Genomic DNA, 17,918 nt, shown 5'->3' on the forward strand with positions numbered 1-17,918 from the left:
TTGAGGAGATGTGGGAATGAGTAGTTTATTAGGATAAGATTTTTTTTAATTTTTTGATAAAATTTAGTAATGATAAAAACAATGACTAATTAATTTTTATACTATTAAAATATAAGAAAAATTTAAAACTAGTCTAAAATTAAATATAATTAAGAGAATAATAAATTACTAGCCTATTTATTAAAATTTAAATTAAAATAAAATATATTTTTAAGAATATTTTTATTATTTAAAAAAAATATATTCTAAAATGGAACTCTATTTTTAAAAGAATTTTTTTTCACAATTTTCAAATGAAACCTACAAAATATGAAATAAGAGAAAGACAATATTTTGATGTAAATAAACATTTAATGTTAAAAATAGGTTAAAGCTCGAGGAGGTTCAAAAATCACGTATATACATTTTGCCCCTCTTTGTTTGAAATCTCGAAGAGTTTTCATACAAAGGAGTAGACAATGAGATGATTTTTGATCCTCCGGCTATTCGAAAGGGTAGAATATAAAAAGAAAGATGTGATCGAGTCTTGGTTTTGAACCGCCTACATATCCTGAGTTATAAGTGAATCAGGTCACGTGTAGTTCAATAAGAAATAATAGTGAGACTATGAGTTAGAGGTTAGGTGAGGTTCCATCGAATCTCCGGTTTGCGGTGTCTGCTTTTACATCCAAATGAAAAACAAAAATTGAAAATAATGATACAAGTGAAAGATCCTATTTATGCAGCTTTTTTGAAATTTTAACTTGAATCTTCATGAGTTCTCAAGTGGTAAGATAGTCGTTATTTTGAGTTGAACTTGAAAAATGAAATGTTCCTCCTGGTCAACTCTTGGTTGGGAGAGGAATTTGGAAATTGATCTATTCTTCAGACTGACACTTCTGACTTGAACTTAAAAATCTCCACCCTATTCTTCAGGTGGACTCCTGACTTACAATTTCTTCATCCTATTCTTCAGGCAGGCTCCTGACTTGCAATTTCTTCACCCTATTCTCCAGCAGGCTCTTGAGTTGTAATTTCTTCATTCTATTCTTCAGGCGGGCTTCCTGAGTTTCAAAACTGAAAGTAATTCCTGCTTTCCAAATATGTTCCTAAACTTAAAGTAAAGTGAACAATAAAAGTAAAGTTCCATTATCGAGGAGGGTCCTAAGCTGAAAAGTAAAATCACATTATCTAGGAAGGTCCTGAGCTAAAAAGTAAAATATCATTATCCATGTGGGTCCTGAGTTGAAAAGTAAAGTCCCGTTATCTAGGAAGGTCCTGAGCTAAAAGTTAAATTCCCATTAACTAGGAGGGTTCTAATCAGAAAAATAAAATCTCATTATCCAGGAGGGTCCTGATCTGAAAAATGAAGTCATATTATCCAAGAAGGTCCTAAGTTGAAATTAAAATCTTATTATCCAGGAGGGTCCTGTGTTAAAAAGTAAAATCCAAATAACACACAAATTTTTTTTCCCCATTTTGTACTAGAAATTTTTGTGAGTTTCACCAAATCGTAACTTTTGAAAAGTACAATAAAAATGGTGAATCAAGGCTTGATAAATAAATGTGTCTCCTCAGAGTAAAACAAATGATTAGGAAGTGTGTCTCCTAAGAGTTAACGTGAAAGACTCTAACTAGAAAGTGTGTCTTCTAAGGGTAAAGGTTAAAATTAGAATGTGCTCACTTAAAAATAAAACTTGAATTATCTAGATAAAGAAGTGTGTCTCCTAGTGGTTAAATAGAATGACTCAACTAGAAAGTGCGACTTCTTGGATTGAAGATTCAAGTTAGGAAGTGTGTTACCTAACAAATGAAAACTTGAATTATCCAGACAAGGAAGTACTTATCGTAGGAGTTAAATTGAATGACTCAACTAGAAAGTGTGTCTTCTTGAAGTTAAGGTTCAATTTAGGAAGTACGTCACCTACAAAATGAAAACTGAAAAACCCAAACAAGAAAGTACGTCTCCTAGGGGTCAAATGAAAGAATTCAACTAGAAAGTGGGTTTTATAGCAGTGAAGGTTCAAGTTAGGAAGTTTTTCACCTAACAAATGAAAATTTGAAATACCCAGACAAGAAAGTGTATCTCCTAGGGGTTAAATGGAAAGAATTGACTAGAAAGTACATCTTCTAGGAGTAAAGGTTCAAGTTAGGAAGTACATCACCTAAAAAACAATACTAGAAATACCCAGACAAGGAAATACATCTCCTAGGGGTTTAAATGGAAGGATTAGAATAGAAAGTTCATCTAATAGGAGTGAAGGTCCAAGTTAAAAAGTGTGTTATGTAACAAATGAAACTTGAATTATCTAGACAAGGAATTTCTCTCCTAGAGGTTTAAATAGAAGGACTCGAATAGAAATTGTATCTTCTAGGAATGAAGGTTACAGTTAGGAAGTGTGTCACCTAATAAATGAAAATTTTAATTACCCAAAAAGTAAAGTGCATCTCGGAGGGGTTAATGGAATGATTCAACCAGAAAGTGTGTCTTTTTAGAGTTAAGGTTCAAGTTAGAAAGTGCATCACCTAACAAATAAAAACTAAAATACCCAAATAAGAAAGTATGCCTCCTAGGAGTCAAATAAAAGAACTCGACTAGAAAGTGCATTTTCTAGTAGTGAAGGTTCAAGTTAGAAAGTGCGTCACCTATATAAAAAAATACACTAGAAATACCCAGATAAGAAAGTGCGTCAACTAGGGATTTAAGTGGAAAGACTCGACTAGAAAGTGCATTTTCTAGGAGTGAAGATTCAAGTTAAAAAGTGTGTCACCTCACAAACAAAACTTGAATTATCTAGACAAGGAAGTGTGTCTCCTAGGTGTTTAAATGGAAGGACTCGACTAGAAAGTGCACCTTCTAGGAATGAAGGTTATATTTAGGAAGTATGTGACCTAACAAATGAAAACTTATGTTACCCAAACAAGAAAGTGTGTCTCCTATGGGTTAAATGGAATGACTTAACTAGAAAGTGCGTCTTCTTGGGGTAAAGGTTCAAGTAAGGAAATGCTTCACCAAACAAATGAAAAATGAAATACCCAAATAAGGAAGTGTGTCTCCTAGGGGCCAAATGAAATAACTTGACTAGAAAGTGTGTTTTCTAGCAGTGAAGGTTCATGTTAGGAAGTGCGTTACCTAACTAATGAAAATTTGAAATACCCATACAAGGAAGTATGTCTTCTAGATGTATAGGATGATGAGTCTTTATCATAATTATGATTACCGAACCTGCATATCAATACCACCTCTTGAATTTCTAGAATAGGGAAATTACATCTTTTGATATTTAGGCTTTGAAGCCCTTTATTTGAAGGTAACATGTATTTTTATTCCATACAAAGAAGACTTATAAAAATGTGGTGGTTTGCTTATGGCTTTATCTTTGGGAAGCAATCGCTCTTGCACTTGTTACATTTAACTTGATTTAAACTATTGACTTATCATTGACTAGTTGTATCTGAATACGACAGATGGTTCAATGATTATGACATGCATTTTGGATTAAGCCATCTGATCTTTCAATATAATTATTTATAAATTTTTATTGATTCCATGAACCTGAAACTGAGTTGCTTCCTTAAGCTTGTTGCACTCATAAACCTCATTGGCTAGTGACGCCCTCAAGGGTTTTCGCCAATAAGCCTCTCTCTTTTTTATTTCTCTCGACTCACTGTCGCCTTATGGTGTCCGTAAGGATTTTCACTAATAAGACTCTGTAATTTTATCTCCCTTAGCTCACCATCGCCTTACAGTGCTTATAGGAGTTTTCACCAATAATACTCTCTTCTTTATATTTCTCTCACATTTTGTAATGTCGGTGAAGGAAAGTGGTGCCTAAAATGTGAAATATCATATATTCATAGCATTCATAGCCTTGAAGTTTTCAAAGGTTGATCTAAAGGTCTTTTTTTTTTATAGTAACTTGGCTTTTGAATAGGGTAAGAAAGAAAGGATGACATGACGCTCAAAATATACATAAGATAGAGTAATACTTACAACTTTAAAAAACTTTTGGAATCGATTCATAAGGAAAATAACTTTTGCCCCAGTTTCTTTTAACCTAAGTAACTTGAAATTTGTAATTGGTTAGAACAAACCCTAGATTAGGACAACCTACGTATCTTGTTGTAGCAAAAATCAGGTTAAACGTAGTTCAAACATATCATTCTTTTTCTTGATTTTGATTTTTTTTCTTTTTTTTGACTCTAACTTTTAATTTTTTTTACTTTTCTCCTTTTGAAGTTTTTTTGGATCTATTTGTATTTCTTGACACTTTTTTTTAGATTCTATTTTGATTCCAAAAGAGGGACACAAAAAAATAAAACTAAAGCTCTACAAGGGGTAACAAAGAATGACATAACATTTGGATAACATAATGAAATGCCTTCGCCATATCAATACTTAAAAATGCAAGTATATAACATGCAATTTGAGAGTGGAACATGATGATCATACACATCTTTTCCACATTGATCCTGACTGAGCACATGCACATGTGTCACTTCTTTTATACTTGTAAAACATATAGGTCCACTTGTGTTGTACTTTCCTCACAATAGATGACTTATGCCCTTTTGGAGCTAACTTATATTTGCTTCTCTTGACAATGGAGATTTTATATCCTTTGATTGATCCAATTCAAAATGCTTGAGATAATCCTTCTTATTGAAGACTGAGTTATTTTTTATTCACAAAGTGATTGTCTCATTATATTCAAGTAAGGTTTTAACTAGGACCTCAAACATCTCAACACTTTATTTATTTTCTTATATGGTTTTTTCAATTCTAACTTCTTGGTTATATGTTTTCAGTCTTAGATTGGGTTTTAAGATCTAACTAAAAATTCATCATGCATATCATATCACAAGAATCAACATAAAATATATTGTGTAAAGAAAATAAATAAACAGTGTATATTAAAAATAAAAGGTAAATGGAGACTACATTTTGTTGAAAAATAAAGAAAAAAAGATAAAAGAGTTTGAACACAAACGACAAAGAAACAAGACAAGAAGGATTTCGAACTACAACCCTGAAATAATTCAGATAACAGAAAGAAAATAAAATAAACTACTAACAATCTTACCTAATAATGAGAGGAGTGACTTCTCAATCTTTGAGTTTGACATCTTAGTCATTGGTTTGCACATCAATATGACTAGAGCTTTCACCACTGTCCATATTCTGCACTATAATTAATTTATATTGAATCATTCTTTCTATTTCTCTTTTCAAAGCACAACTATCTTCAGTACTGTGACCTTGAACATCAGAATGATATGCACATTGTACATTAAGATAAAAAAAATTTTGAATGTGGGTCGGGAGTGTACCAAAGGAGAAGAGTGGTTATGCCCAACTATTTCAATTTTTGAAACAAACTGTTATACAATTCCCCAAATGGTGTGAAACTATCTCTTGTCTTCTGTCTCTTTTTATTATTTGACTTGAATCAAAAATTGAGTATAGTAGGGCTTAGGTATGTTTATGGAGGTGAAGAATGATTCTGAGGGGTTGGTGCATACCATTACGGGTAAAAAGGGGTTCATGCATATGATTATGCATTATAAATAGGATACTGAGAGGATAGACTGGAATATAATGGATTTTGAGGAGGAAAATAGTATCGGGGATGGTTATATGGGTCTTGGATATAAATTTGGGAGTGATATTGTGCATATGGGTGATGCGGACCTCTTGAACTTTGTCATGGTCCTAATACAACAATAACCACATCCTTATTTCTTTTCTTTTCTACAAAACATCCCAAACCATTTTGAATTGTCTGCGTTGTTACTTTAGAAAAAGACTGGCTTATGATTTTCTTGGACTTAATTTCATTTTCCACCATCTCTCTGACCTTAATTACCTCAACAAATTTATTTTCAATCGTACAAAGCAAATGATGGAAGTAGTCAGGTTCCTGTGCCTAGAGAAAAATATCAATCATTTCAGACTCCTCTATTAATGGCTTAACTCTAGCAGCTTGCTTCCTCCATCTAAAAACATATTCTCAAAAAATTTTGATGGTTTTTTTCTCGTGTTAGAAAGTGTGGTACGATCCGAATCTATATCAATATTATATTGAAATTGCTTGATAAATTCTGAGTCATGCCATCCCAAACATGCCAATGAGAGATATCTTGATCAATGAACCATTCTAAAGCTAACCCCATTAGACTCTCTCCAAAGTAAGTCATTAGTAGTTCTTCTTTTCCCACTACCCCTCTTAGTTGATTGTATTACCTTTTAAAATAAGCCAAAGGATCACTATGCCCCTCGTACTTATCAAAGTTGGGAGTTTTGAACCCTAGAGGCAAATGGACATCAGGAAAGATACATAAATATTTGTATGAAATGCTCTTTTGCCTTCCCAGTCCTTACATATTTCTCATATTTTTCTCTAGACTTCTCACTTTTCTGGTCATCTCTTCTTGTTCCTCATTCTTAATAGTCTTCTCAATAATTATAGGGGAATCAAGATGATGTGTAGGATAATGTGAATTTAGGGGTTTGAAAGACAATTTAGAAGGATAGAATTGATCATGATTTGGCTCACCAATAGACTTTTGTATTGTCGACTCAGGGCCCATATTAGTTGGAACTACACGAATGAAAAATGGGTTGTTTTTGAGAGATAAATTTGAAGGGCGCATGGTAGAAGTTCTAGCACCACTAGACACATTAATATATGGGATGAATCCCGATGGATAAAGTGGATTGTCAGTTTGAGCTTGAGTAGAACTTGAATCATTCTTGTTCGAAAGCCTAAGGATTGGGGAAGGTGGGGTTTGCCCATTCATCCAAGCTTGATAGATTTCTGTTATTTGTTGTTTCAATAACTTATTCTCCTTTATTGTTGTGAATTCTTATAAAACTAACTGTTTTTGGTCTTCTCCGTTGTCAAACTCTAAGCTATATTTGTGGATCATCTTACCTTTATATTTGGACCCAGTATCGTATGGATTAGATACTAGCTTAACCACAAACCAATCACCTTAATACTATTTTACTTTGGCAATAATGAATATGAAAACTTTTCTTAATAACATCACCAAACCTGATAAGGATTGCCTGCGTACCTCATCAAGGTGAGAATCGGGTGTGTGTAGTTCGTGAAGATCATAAAACTTATTTTGTTAATTTTCAAAAATTTTAATTTTTTTAAGAAATGGTTATAAAAGTTGAAAAAAATACTCTTTTCTATTTTATTGTGCTGCCTAAAGCTGGTCATCAATCAAACGAGTCTTCCAAATAAATGTCAAAGAGCACATAGGATGCACATGTTGGTCATATAAATAGGGACACCTGTCCTAGATAGACTCGGCCCCTATGCCGAGCCCTACTAAGTCAAAAATGCATGTGATGCAGATAAAGCGGAGCCCAATAGGGATAATTACATCCGAGTTTCAATTTTACTAGGTTTAACTTAATAGAAAAAGTTTCTAGATTGGTTATAAAATAAGCGGACAACTCGAGTAGGACAAGGACAGCATACTGGTAGCAGTGCTTTCCGGCCTCACTGTTGGTCCTTCCTATCCTAAAACATGTGTGACTATAGAATCCTTCCTAGGAGCGTTGCCGCATCTCTGGTATCACAAGGCTCGGGAGAGTTTATCGCATCTCCAAATAAAAAGTATCTTTCAGAAGACTCAGATGGGTGTCCGAGAGAAGATATTTTATATTACAATTCAACTAATATCAAAGTGGTAAGCAGGTAAGAAAAGAGCACATTTATGCCAATAAATAATAATATCAAAAATTAAATAAAGCCATATAATTCAATAGAAAAGCTTGAATTTTGATTGTCCCCAACAAAGTCGCAGAGATGTCATACCCCCTTTTCGACGAGGGTCAAAAGATTTTTTCAATTAAAGTGACGATTTTTAATAGGTATTATTTGATTTACAGAGTTGCCACTTGAAATTGAGTTATGGTGTCCTAAGTCACCTTATTGAATCCCTACTTAAAAGAAAATGACGACTTTCTCATTATTAGTCTGCAAAATAGAAAATTGACTAACGAACTCTTTTGACCGAGGAAAAGGTGTGAGGCACCACTCAAGTCCCGTGGTTCTATCACGGTCGCTTAATGACTTATGCTTCGCTTAAATTAATCTTTTAGATATATATAACAATTGTTAGACTAAAAGTTACTTACATTCCACTTTTAATTTGTTTTAAATTATTTAATTATATTAGTGTGTGGCTTGTCGGTAGCAGTACTTTCTAGACATACCACGAGTTTTGATATATTTTTCATGCCTTTGAAACATTTATAGATCACTCCCATTTTTCAAAGTCAATAAGCTTCTAATATATTTAGAAAAAATTTACCCGTCCCAATTAGATCGGTTTAGAAATGATATATTAATTTTATTATAAAGAATGATCGGTAGCAGGGTTTTCCAACTTCATTGTTAACTTTTATTTGTATTAAACCTTGATTTTATAGATGTTAAGAACCTAACTCATTCTTTTACGAATTATGAAAATGTTTTCAATGTTGAGATTTTCAAAGCTGATTCACAACTCAAACTTATTTTTTCATGCTAATGAATTGGTTAATTAAATCTTAAACTTTTCTTTAAGCCCAAAGTCAATAATAAGCATACCACATTTTTTAGTTTACTTTTTTCTAAATAAATATAATAAACTTTATTTATTTTAAGAAGGTAAATAAGTCTAAATTCAAGACATGCATATCTTGATTTGTTAGGTGACTAAACTGTCATCTTTTTAATGTGATTCGTCTATCATTATCATTATCACTAAATCATATTGAGGACTTCATATTAAACTCCATTTTTCATGTTAAAATATCCCGATCACATTTTACATATTGAATAACAGTAAACAAACTTCCTCCCATTTTTGTTAAATGATAGGAATAAACATATATTATCCCTTAAGACTAAATATATCATCTTTCAAGTACTGGTAACCTTCTAATCTTTGTGTCTAACTCTCAAACCATTTGCTAGCTAATGCGGAGGAACAAAAAGTTTAAAACCATTTTTTAATCCATCTCACTACAAAAAAGCTGGTAAATTATGGCGGACTTTTTGTCATTTTGTGACGGTTTTTGAACGCAACAAAAAGAATTGTGGTTGTTTCAAAAAGCGCAACAATAAGCCTTGTCACGAGCAATATTGTGGTGATTTTTCAAAACCTCCCTGACGTCTGCCACAAAATAAATTTTGAATTTATGGGAGTTTTCTAAGTTAATAAGTGACAATTTAGAACCCTCACAATATGATAATAATGTTTCAAAAAAAATATTGCTAGAGTTTATAAAACCCCACAATATGATCACAATGTCACAAAAAAATACTATAGTGTTCTATAAATCCCACAGTAAAAGACTAGTTGTTTTCTTAGAAAATTATGTAGGAGTTTTCAACCACTACAATATCAAATTAGTACTTAAAAATAATTGGTGGCAGTTTGACTCCGCCACAATATTTTTGTTGTTTCCACCATCTTCTCCATCGTTATGTATGTATCTCCTCTGTCTATCATTAGACTAGTAATTAGGATAAAGAGTGTGGAGTACATGCCATTTTTCCTATCAATTGTCGTTGTCGTGTCCTGCTCCTGCTGGTTTATCTATGCTCTGCTAGGAATAGATCAGTTTATTGGCACTGCAATAGGTGTTGACTTGGGTTTAGTAGTAGTACAACTAATCTTGTATTTCATTTACCATGACAAGAAAAGTTTAAACAAGATTGCATTTGCTGCTGGTGAGTCCATACAGATGGAAAAGTATCATAGCAATAACGTTAAGTCATATAATGATGAGAAGCAATCAAATTTTCATGAAGATAATCAGCACTCCAACCAGTCTGAGCTTGTCGCCGTTTCCAATTTGACAAAAAAAATGATAAAAGCTAGTCAGTCAAAGTCAAAGTAAAACTGGTAGGTTGCTCCAGAAATAAGTCATTTCCTCATTCTGAAGTATTTCATATAGAACTAGAATAAGGACCAAAAGAAAGCATCCATTAGATTTCAATATTACACGTATATGAAGTATTACCAACTATAATGCAAAGGAATCAATAACTGTGCCACCAAGGTGGCCAAAAAGCACAACGTTCCAAACCAAAGTGTAGACAAATTATAGAGGATCAAGTTCGTGGCCATGTTCAGAATCTGTTCCTTTTGATTCCAAAATCATTTTGATGTGATCTAATAATATTGTAAAGACGCAACAGTGTATAAGGAATGGTGGAATATCTTCATATCTGAATGAAAAATTCATGATCAAATATGAGAAATAAAAAAAAGATAAGAGCCCAAATTAATAGTACGCATACCTCTTGGTACTAGCTTTCCTCTCCTGCTCCTCGACTTTTATTAAAGCATCTTAATTATGAGATGCAAATACAGTGTCAAACCTAACACAAAAGAGATAAATAAAAGGGGGTAAGAACAACTTAACACTCACATAAGTTTTATGACTGTTGCTTTCCGGTATCCACTCTTCCTACAGGCACAAGATTTTTATTGGACAATGTAAGACTTGAACTAAGTTGAGCGGACTATTCGCTTTCGATGCTGCATTCGTGTCGGATTCTCCAAAATTTCACAGCTTACCAAGCAAGTATTTATCTAGCAATTTGAAAGAGGTTTTTGCCTTCTAATGAGGAACATTTCATTAAAGGCAACAAGCACCAGTAAGCAAATATATTAAAGAGTCAACACTGCAGTCATTTTAATATGCAAAAAAAGTGAAAGTTCCATTAATCAAATTTGCATAAGGTGATACCAAAACAAAGTCAACACCGCAGTTCTTTTAATTTTGGCCTTCTGTGTAATAGAACAACATATATTAAGCACTCACAGGATATTATGGAGTACCAATAATCTTGACATCTGCTGCCAAGAGGCCAACCCTACCTCTTCAACTTCTATTTTGTCATAGCGGTCATTAAATTGATAGTAGTTTTCTTTTCTTATAGGTAGAATAGAATAAAAGGTCCAAAACACAACATTAGGATGATTAACTTCAAATTGATATGAAAAGATTCAAAGAAATAAATCAAATAGAAGATTTATCATCTTAATTTTTTTTCACTTTATTACCTGATTAACAAGTTAGTTTATGAATTTGCCAGGGTTCATTTTTCTCTCCGAGTGAAATACATAAGATACTTATGCATCCATCCCCATGCTAAAGTAATTCTAGAGCCCTCCATGAAATGTATGGAAACCTTCCACGTTCAGTTTACCAGATGGAGAAACCCAGTGAAAGGCATACAAAGAATGAGGTAATTCCAGCGGCACGATAGGATCACAAGAACCTTTTTTGGGTGCCCTCATCCTCATTAGAATGTGTCAATTGTCTATAATTTTTTCCCGGTTACATGCGTAACGGATGTCACAAATCAAATGGGCAGTATCCTATTAGTAGTGGCTTTAAATAGAGGCTCGGAGAAGTACCACAAAAATAATGGTGGAGAGCGGTATAGAACCCAACAAACATTACAAAACATAGTTTTATCTCCTAGATTGCAATGCATGGAAGATTACTTATGAAAGTAAAGCTAGCTCATATGGGATTATGCCAAAATACAATTTACTTACTATGTGACATCTATCCCGAAACCATGGAGCATCTCTTTTTGTACTTATTCAATCAAATACCTGCATAAAAAGCTATATGACTATAGAATCTTGAGATGTTGAGATAAAGAGAATCTACCATTCTCATTGGCATGAAAAAACATGCTAATCCAAAGTGATAAACTTACTATTTGGAATTTCTATTTCTAATCCAATCTTGAATTGGTCCATTAAGTCGATTTCTTGTAAGGTACCTTGAAAAGAAAAGTCTTTAATTCAACTGATATCAATATGAACAAAAAACTTCAAAATAAATGAATCAAGCTTTGGAGTTCAAAAAATAAAATCTTTAAAAAAAACTCGTGTTGGAGTCATGGGCATGGCATAGAGAAATATTGGATATTTAGCTTCTAAAGATTGAGTGTCATATCTGACATAGTCTCTATAATCCATGAAAACCCTCAGGCTCAGGTCATATGGATTGTTATCAACCTAAAATTTGGAAAAACGATAAAGGACCATACTATTACAAAACCAACCAAGCTTAGATATTCATGTCATAATATAGTAGTTGCCTTTTTATCCAATGAATAGGAAGTTTGATCCTAAGTTTGCAATAGAAACAAAATAGCCAATGTGAATGTATATATTTGAGACGAGCACTTATGTGTTACCACAAAACTAGTAAGGATAGATTGACAAAGAAAAGTGCAGCAATTTGCTCACATAAACTTGTAGCGTTTAAGTATTTAGGTGCATAACATTTAAAAACTTCAGATTACTCAATGTTTAATGATCTTTTTCTACCTCAACTTCCACTCCATAAGCTGTTTGAACAGAAATTCTGGGACCTCCCAACTCATACTGCAAAATTTCCCTGAGGCTGCTCCAGACGCAACAGTTACAAACTTGTTATCATAAGTTAGAAAGTTTCAAAATAAGGAAGCAGACAAATTTCAAGTCTGAAAAGTGGCAAACTATACCTGCAGGGAATCACAACATCACCTTCGCACTCTACAAGACTAAGGACACTTAAAACCTCAAAAATCCTATCCACTTTCGAGTTAAGATATAAAACACCTGTCTCCACACACCTAGGAAGATCAATGTGAATTACACCTTTAAGGAAAATAAAATGACGAAATATACTATGGAGAATAAAACAATTCATATGACATAAAGAACAAGTTTAGTGCATTTAACCTTTTGAGTAACTCTTCGTGTAGTAAATGACAACTAACTCTTCCATAAGCACGGCCGATAACAATAGGATCAGCATCATCAAGATATACAATGGTATCCCTCCAAAAATGTTCAATGCAGGATTAAAGCCCAAGTTCTAATTAAAAAGTATAAACATCGTATAAAAGATGTGCTTCTTAGCTAATTGCTTCATAAAAACTCTTAGTAATAAAACATTCAATAAAAGCCAGATAAAGATAACGACCATTGAACTCATCCTCCCAGACACCATAGTTATTTATGAAAGGAAGATCAGGCCCAATGAGCCCCACATTCAACCACAATTTAGCCGACTCAGCGGTAATAGAAAGACCAGCAGGACCATAGCCAATAACCACTAAATCTAGCATAATCTTTCCAGCTCATATTTTTCATAACTGCAAATATTTCTATTTCTGATCCAATCATAAATTGGTCCAGTAAGTCAATTGCTTATAAGGTTCCTTGCAAAGAAAAATCTTTAATTCAACTGATATCAATATGAACAAAAACCTTCAAAATAAATGAATCAAGCTTTGAAGTTCAAAAAAGAAAATCTTTAAAAAAAACTCGTGTTGGAGTCATGGGCATGGCATCGAGAAATGTTGGATATTTAGCTTCTAAAGATTGAGCGTCGTGTCTAACAGTATCTATAATCCATGAAAACCATTAGGCTCGGGTCATATGGATTGTTATCGACCTAAAATTTGGAAAAATGATAAAGGATCATACTATTACAAAACCAACCAAGCTTAGATGTTCATGTCATAATATATTAGTTGCATTTTTATCCAATGAATAGGAAGTTTGATCCTAAGTTTGCAATAGAAACAGAATAGCCAATATGAATGCATATATTTGAGACAAACACTTAATCTGTTACCGTAAAACTAGTACGGATAGATTGACAAAGAAAAGTGCAGCAATTTGTTCACATAAACTTGTAGCGTTTAAGTATTCGGGTGCATAACATTCAAAAATTTTAGAATTACTCAATGTTTGATGATCTCTCTCTACCTCAACTTCCACTCCGTAAGCTGTTTGAATAGAAATTCTGGGACCTCCCAACTCATACTGCAAAAATTTTCTCGAGGCTGCTCCAGACGCAACAGTTAAAAACCTATTATCGCAAGTTAGAAAGTTTCAAAACAAGGAAACAGACAAATTTCAAGTCTGAAAAGTGGTAAACTATACCTGCAGGGAATCACAATGTCACCCTCGCACTCTACAAGACTATGGACACTTGTAGCCTCAACAATACTATCCACTTTCGAGTTAAGATATAAAATACCTGCCTCCACACACCTAGGAAGATTAATGTGAATTACACCTTTAAGGCAAATAAAATAATGAAATATACTATAAAGAATAAAACAATTCGTATGACATAACGAACAAGTTTAGTGAATTTAACCTTTTGAGTAACTCTTCATGCAGTAAATGACTACTAACTCTTCCATGAGTACGATCGATAAGAACAGGATCAGCATGATCAAGATATACAATGGTATCCTTCCAAAAATGTTCAATACTGGCTTGAAGCCCAAGTTCTAAAAAAATTATAAACATCGTACGAAAGATGTGCTTCTTAGGTAATTTCTTCATGAAAGCTCTTAGTAATAAAATATTCAAGAAAAGCCAAATTAAGATAACAACCTTTGAAATCGTCCTCCCTGTTGCCATATTTATTTGTGAAAAGAAAATTAGGCCCAACGAGCCCTATGTTCAACCCTAGTTTAGCCGACTCAGTGGGAAGAGCAAGACCAATAGGACCATAGCTAATAACCACTAAATCTAGCATAATTTGTCCAGCTGATATTTTTTGTAACTACAAGCTGAGATAGTATGATGAATAAAGCAAATAGTTTACAATAAAATAACAATAGTAGTAACATACACAGTGTAATCCCACAAGTGGGGTCTATGGAAGGTAGGACGTACGCATACCTTACCCCTACCTTTGAAAGGTAAAGAGCCATTTCTGAAAGACCCTCAGTTCAAAAGGCAAGTATCCGACAAGATTCTAGGAAATTCGACAATAAAGTAGCAAGATACAAAAAATATAATACTAGATAGCAATACATATCGAAGAATAAGAAACTACACAACAAATAAATAATACTACTAAAAGGATACAAGGAGAGGGGACTAACACTCTCCTTCTTCCACATAAGTCCCAAAAATCAATCAGACATTGGATCTTCTTCTTGATTGGTAGCTACATTTGACTCTACTATAACATCAATTATATGATCTGTAGCTAGCTATACATAATCATCACCATCAACAAAAAACTGTTAGAGTTCTTGTGCTTAATATGTTTCATTCTCATATACTTCTTCTTCTATTACCTCACCCATATCTTACAAATCTCTTGGCTTTAAATGCATACAAACACCCAACCCTTTATTGATTACATCATCCATATAATACACCATTTGTGCTTAAGATGCTTCAATGTAAGCCTCATGTTCTTCATGTTAACCATATGAATCAATCTATCAAAATTAACACAATTAAAATTCCAACGATCATTTTGATACCCTCTACCTCGAGCAATTATAATACCTCGAGAATTGCAACCAATAGTAGAACCATACTTCAAACTTATCAGAAATAAATTTTAGTGATTTGGTAGTTTTATAACCAAGCTTGATATGCATTAAGGCCTCAAATATGTCCTAGCTATTAGACAAATCAAAACATCCCTTACCGATTGAATTCTTGAGAAGAATATTGCCTTAGTCAACTTCAAATAAGAATATCTTTCATTATACAAGGAATTTTTGAGATCGTGACCCACCAACAGATAGATACTTGAATTAGCTTACCAAATATACCAATTTTGCCAAAATTCATTACCGGGGTAAACAGTTATGGCTGTTTTACAGTGAGCTATCCGGACTGCCAAAGTGCGACGGGAAGGCCGACAATCCATTGCGCCTGCGATGGACCATTGCACAAACCATCACAACTGAGGTAGTAAGCCTATTTTCTAGCAAAAAAGCAATGGTTTGAAGGAACGGTCCGTCCCTAGGGCGATGATTTGTCGCCCAAACCGTCGGGGACCTTTGTTTAGTGATTTTGAGTAGTTTTTAAAAGGATTTTTAGGTATTTTCACCCTTTTTAACACCTAGTTACATCATATCAAAGCACATAACTTCATATTCATCCATAGCATCAAAATTAGGGTTCCTTTCGAGATTAACCCTCAAGAACAACTTCAAAAGTTAATTGGTCCATTGAATCAAGCCAAATAAGGTATGTGGTGTTTTAACAAGGATAAATCTTTCTTCCTTGTGCCCAAAATTATATTTTCAGCAAGTTTCTTATTATTTGAAATTAGAGTTCATACCCAATTATCCTTATTTGAAGATTATGAGTTTACAAGTGATTGAATGTTGATTACATGACTATTTTCATATATTTATGCATGTAATGCAAATTTTTAGATTTTTTCAATTAATTTTAAGTATGATATTGAGATTCTTGATTTCATTATTTTGATACTGATGAAGTATTTTCAAGAAGCATATTGAGTATGATTTTTTGCTATAATATTACATGAGTATGTTTATATTTTCATACTTATTGCTGAAATTTCCAGATTTTGAGTTGATTTATCAATAATTATACTATCAAGCATGAACCTTTTGGTGTTTTAACATAAGTTTAAAGCATGGGCTTTAAGACCATAGATTTAGTCTTGATATTTCAAGAAGATTATGATTTTAAACCTCCTTGATGATTGTTTATCAAGTTTCAAGAAAGAAATTGATCTTTTGATCCTAAGCTAAGACAAGGAATCCACATTATCCACGTAGTTTGAGATTTAAAGAAGAGAAGCATAATTTTTCTTGATTATAAACTCTTATGCTATTTTAAGGTGGATTTCTAAAAAGTTCTAAGTAATAAGTATGGGAGTAGTATTTATCACAGAGTTGGGTATGATTCCAAGGTCTCATATCCCAGAACTACGTTCCACCTTAGGTTTATGATATGCCTATAGTGGGCCAAGATAGTGATCACTTAAGTTAAGATTCTATTCTGATGGCAAAGATAGAATAGCTCTCCCCAATGTGGGTAAGACATCGGACTCCATGAAGAATACTCACATAGTTTATGTCGGTTAGAAGAAACTCTCAAAGTTCTACAATCCCTAAGTTTCAAAAGAAGTCCTCTATTCTTCTTAAGATAAAAGCATAAGTTTTGAAAGTTATTGTTTTAAGATTCCTTTTGCTTACAAGCTTTGAGAATAAGAGGAGAGTACAAATTTTAGAACTAAGTATAATGAATTATGCTACATGTTTCATTATTCATGATTTATGAGATTTAGATTTCAGATTTATTCAAGCTATGTGAGTCATTTATATTAGCATGCATGGTTTTATAAAGAGTAATGATATTGTTAACTTAATACATACACCCCCATATACTCAGTACATCTTCAAAGTACTGAACCATATATATATATTTCTATTTGTTATATTATCTCATAATGTAGGTATAAGATCTAGCAGGCACATTCAGACTTAGATAGTTCTAGATTCCAGCTAGTAAGGTGATGAGTCCTCCTACTTTAGGGACTTCAGTTGGATTTATTTATATTATGTATTTTCTTATTCATATGTATTAATTAGCGATAGTTGGAGTAGCTTTCTAACTATTTATAGCTAGTACAGTAGATGCTTTACAAATGTCAGTTAGAGTTAGTATTGTAGTTTTAGTCCCTCTCTTTAGATTTTATTAGAATATAAAAGTGGTATTAGTATTATGTTAAATAGATTTCAGCATTTCTCTATGTTTCCGCATAGAAAACTCTATCATTCATGCATATTTAATTAGTTGCTTAGTAGTATGATATTAGAAGGGTAAGCTTGGGATTACTTGTGGTCCTAAGCACCATGTGACATCTCGGGATAGAATTTTGAGGTGTTACAAACTTGGTATTAGAGCACAAAGTTCAAGTGTCCTAGGGTGTCCTGAAGCCATGTCTAGTAAAGTCTTGTAAAACGGTACAGAGACTCTCTACTTTTCTTCGAGAGGCTACAAGACATTTAGAAAATGTCTCTTTTATTTCAAGTCTCAGATTATTCTATAGAAATGTTCTCTAAGAAACTTAAATAGCTTCTCATCCTATTATATTCAAGACATCT

General features: G+C 33.1%; 1 protein-coding gene and 2 pseudogenes across 1 annotated transcript; 1 reads left to right on the forward strand and 2 right to left on the reverse strand.

Moving 5' to 3' along the window:
- Positions 1-9,472: 9,472 nt before the first annotated feature.
- On the forward strand, positions 9,473-9,889 carry LOC124889701 (bidirectional sugar transporter SWEET1-like). Its single transcript, XM_047401684.1, has one exon. It carries the CDS (start codon positions 9,473-9,475, stop codon positions 9,887-9,889), a length of 417 nt encoding a protein of 138 aa, XP_047257640.1.
- Positions 9,890-11,886: 1,997 nt separating this feature from the next.
- On the reverse strand, positions 11,887-13,187 carry LOC124889702 (annotated as a pseudogene).
- A 118-nt stretch (positions 13,188-13,305) lies between these two features.
- LOC124889703 overlaps positions 13,306-17,918 on the reverse strand; it is a 35,204-nt pseudogene continuing 30,591 nt past the window's right edge.

Source organism: Capsicum annuum, chromosome 12 (assembly GCF_002878395.1).
Source record: "Capsicum annuum cultivar UCD-10X-F1 chromosome 12, UCD10Xv1.1, whole genome shotgun sequence".
NCBI lineage: Eukaryota > Viridiplantae > Streptophyta > Magnoliopsida > Solanales > Solanaceae > Capsicum > Capsicum annuum.

Coding starts and splice junctions, on each gene's coding strand:
- LOC124889701 (XM_047401684.1), top strand. CDS start 9,473: ATGTATGTATCTCCTCTGTCTATCATTAGACTAGTAATTAGGATAAAG.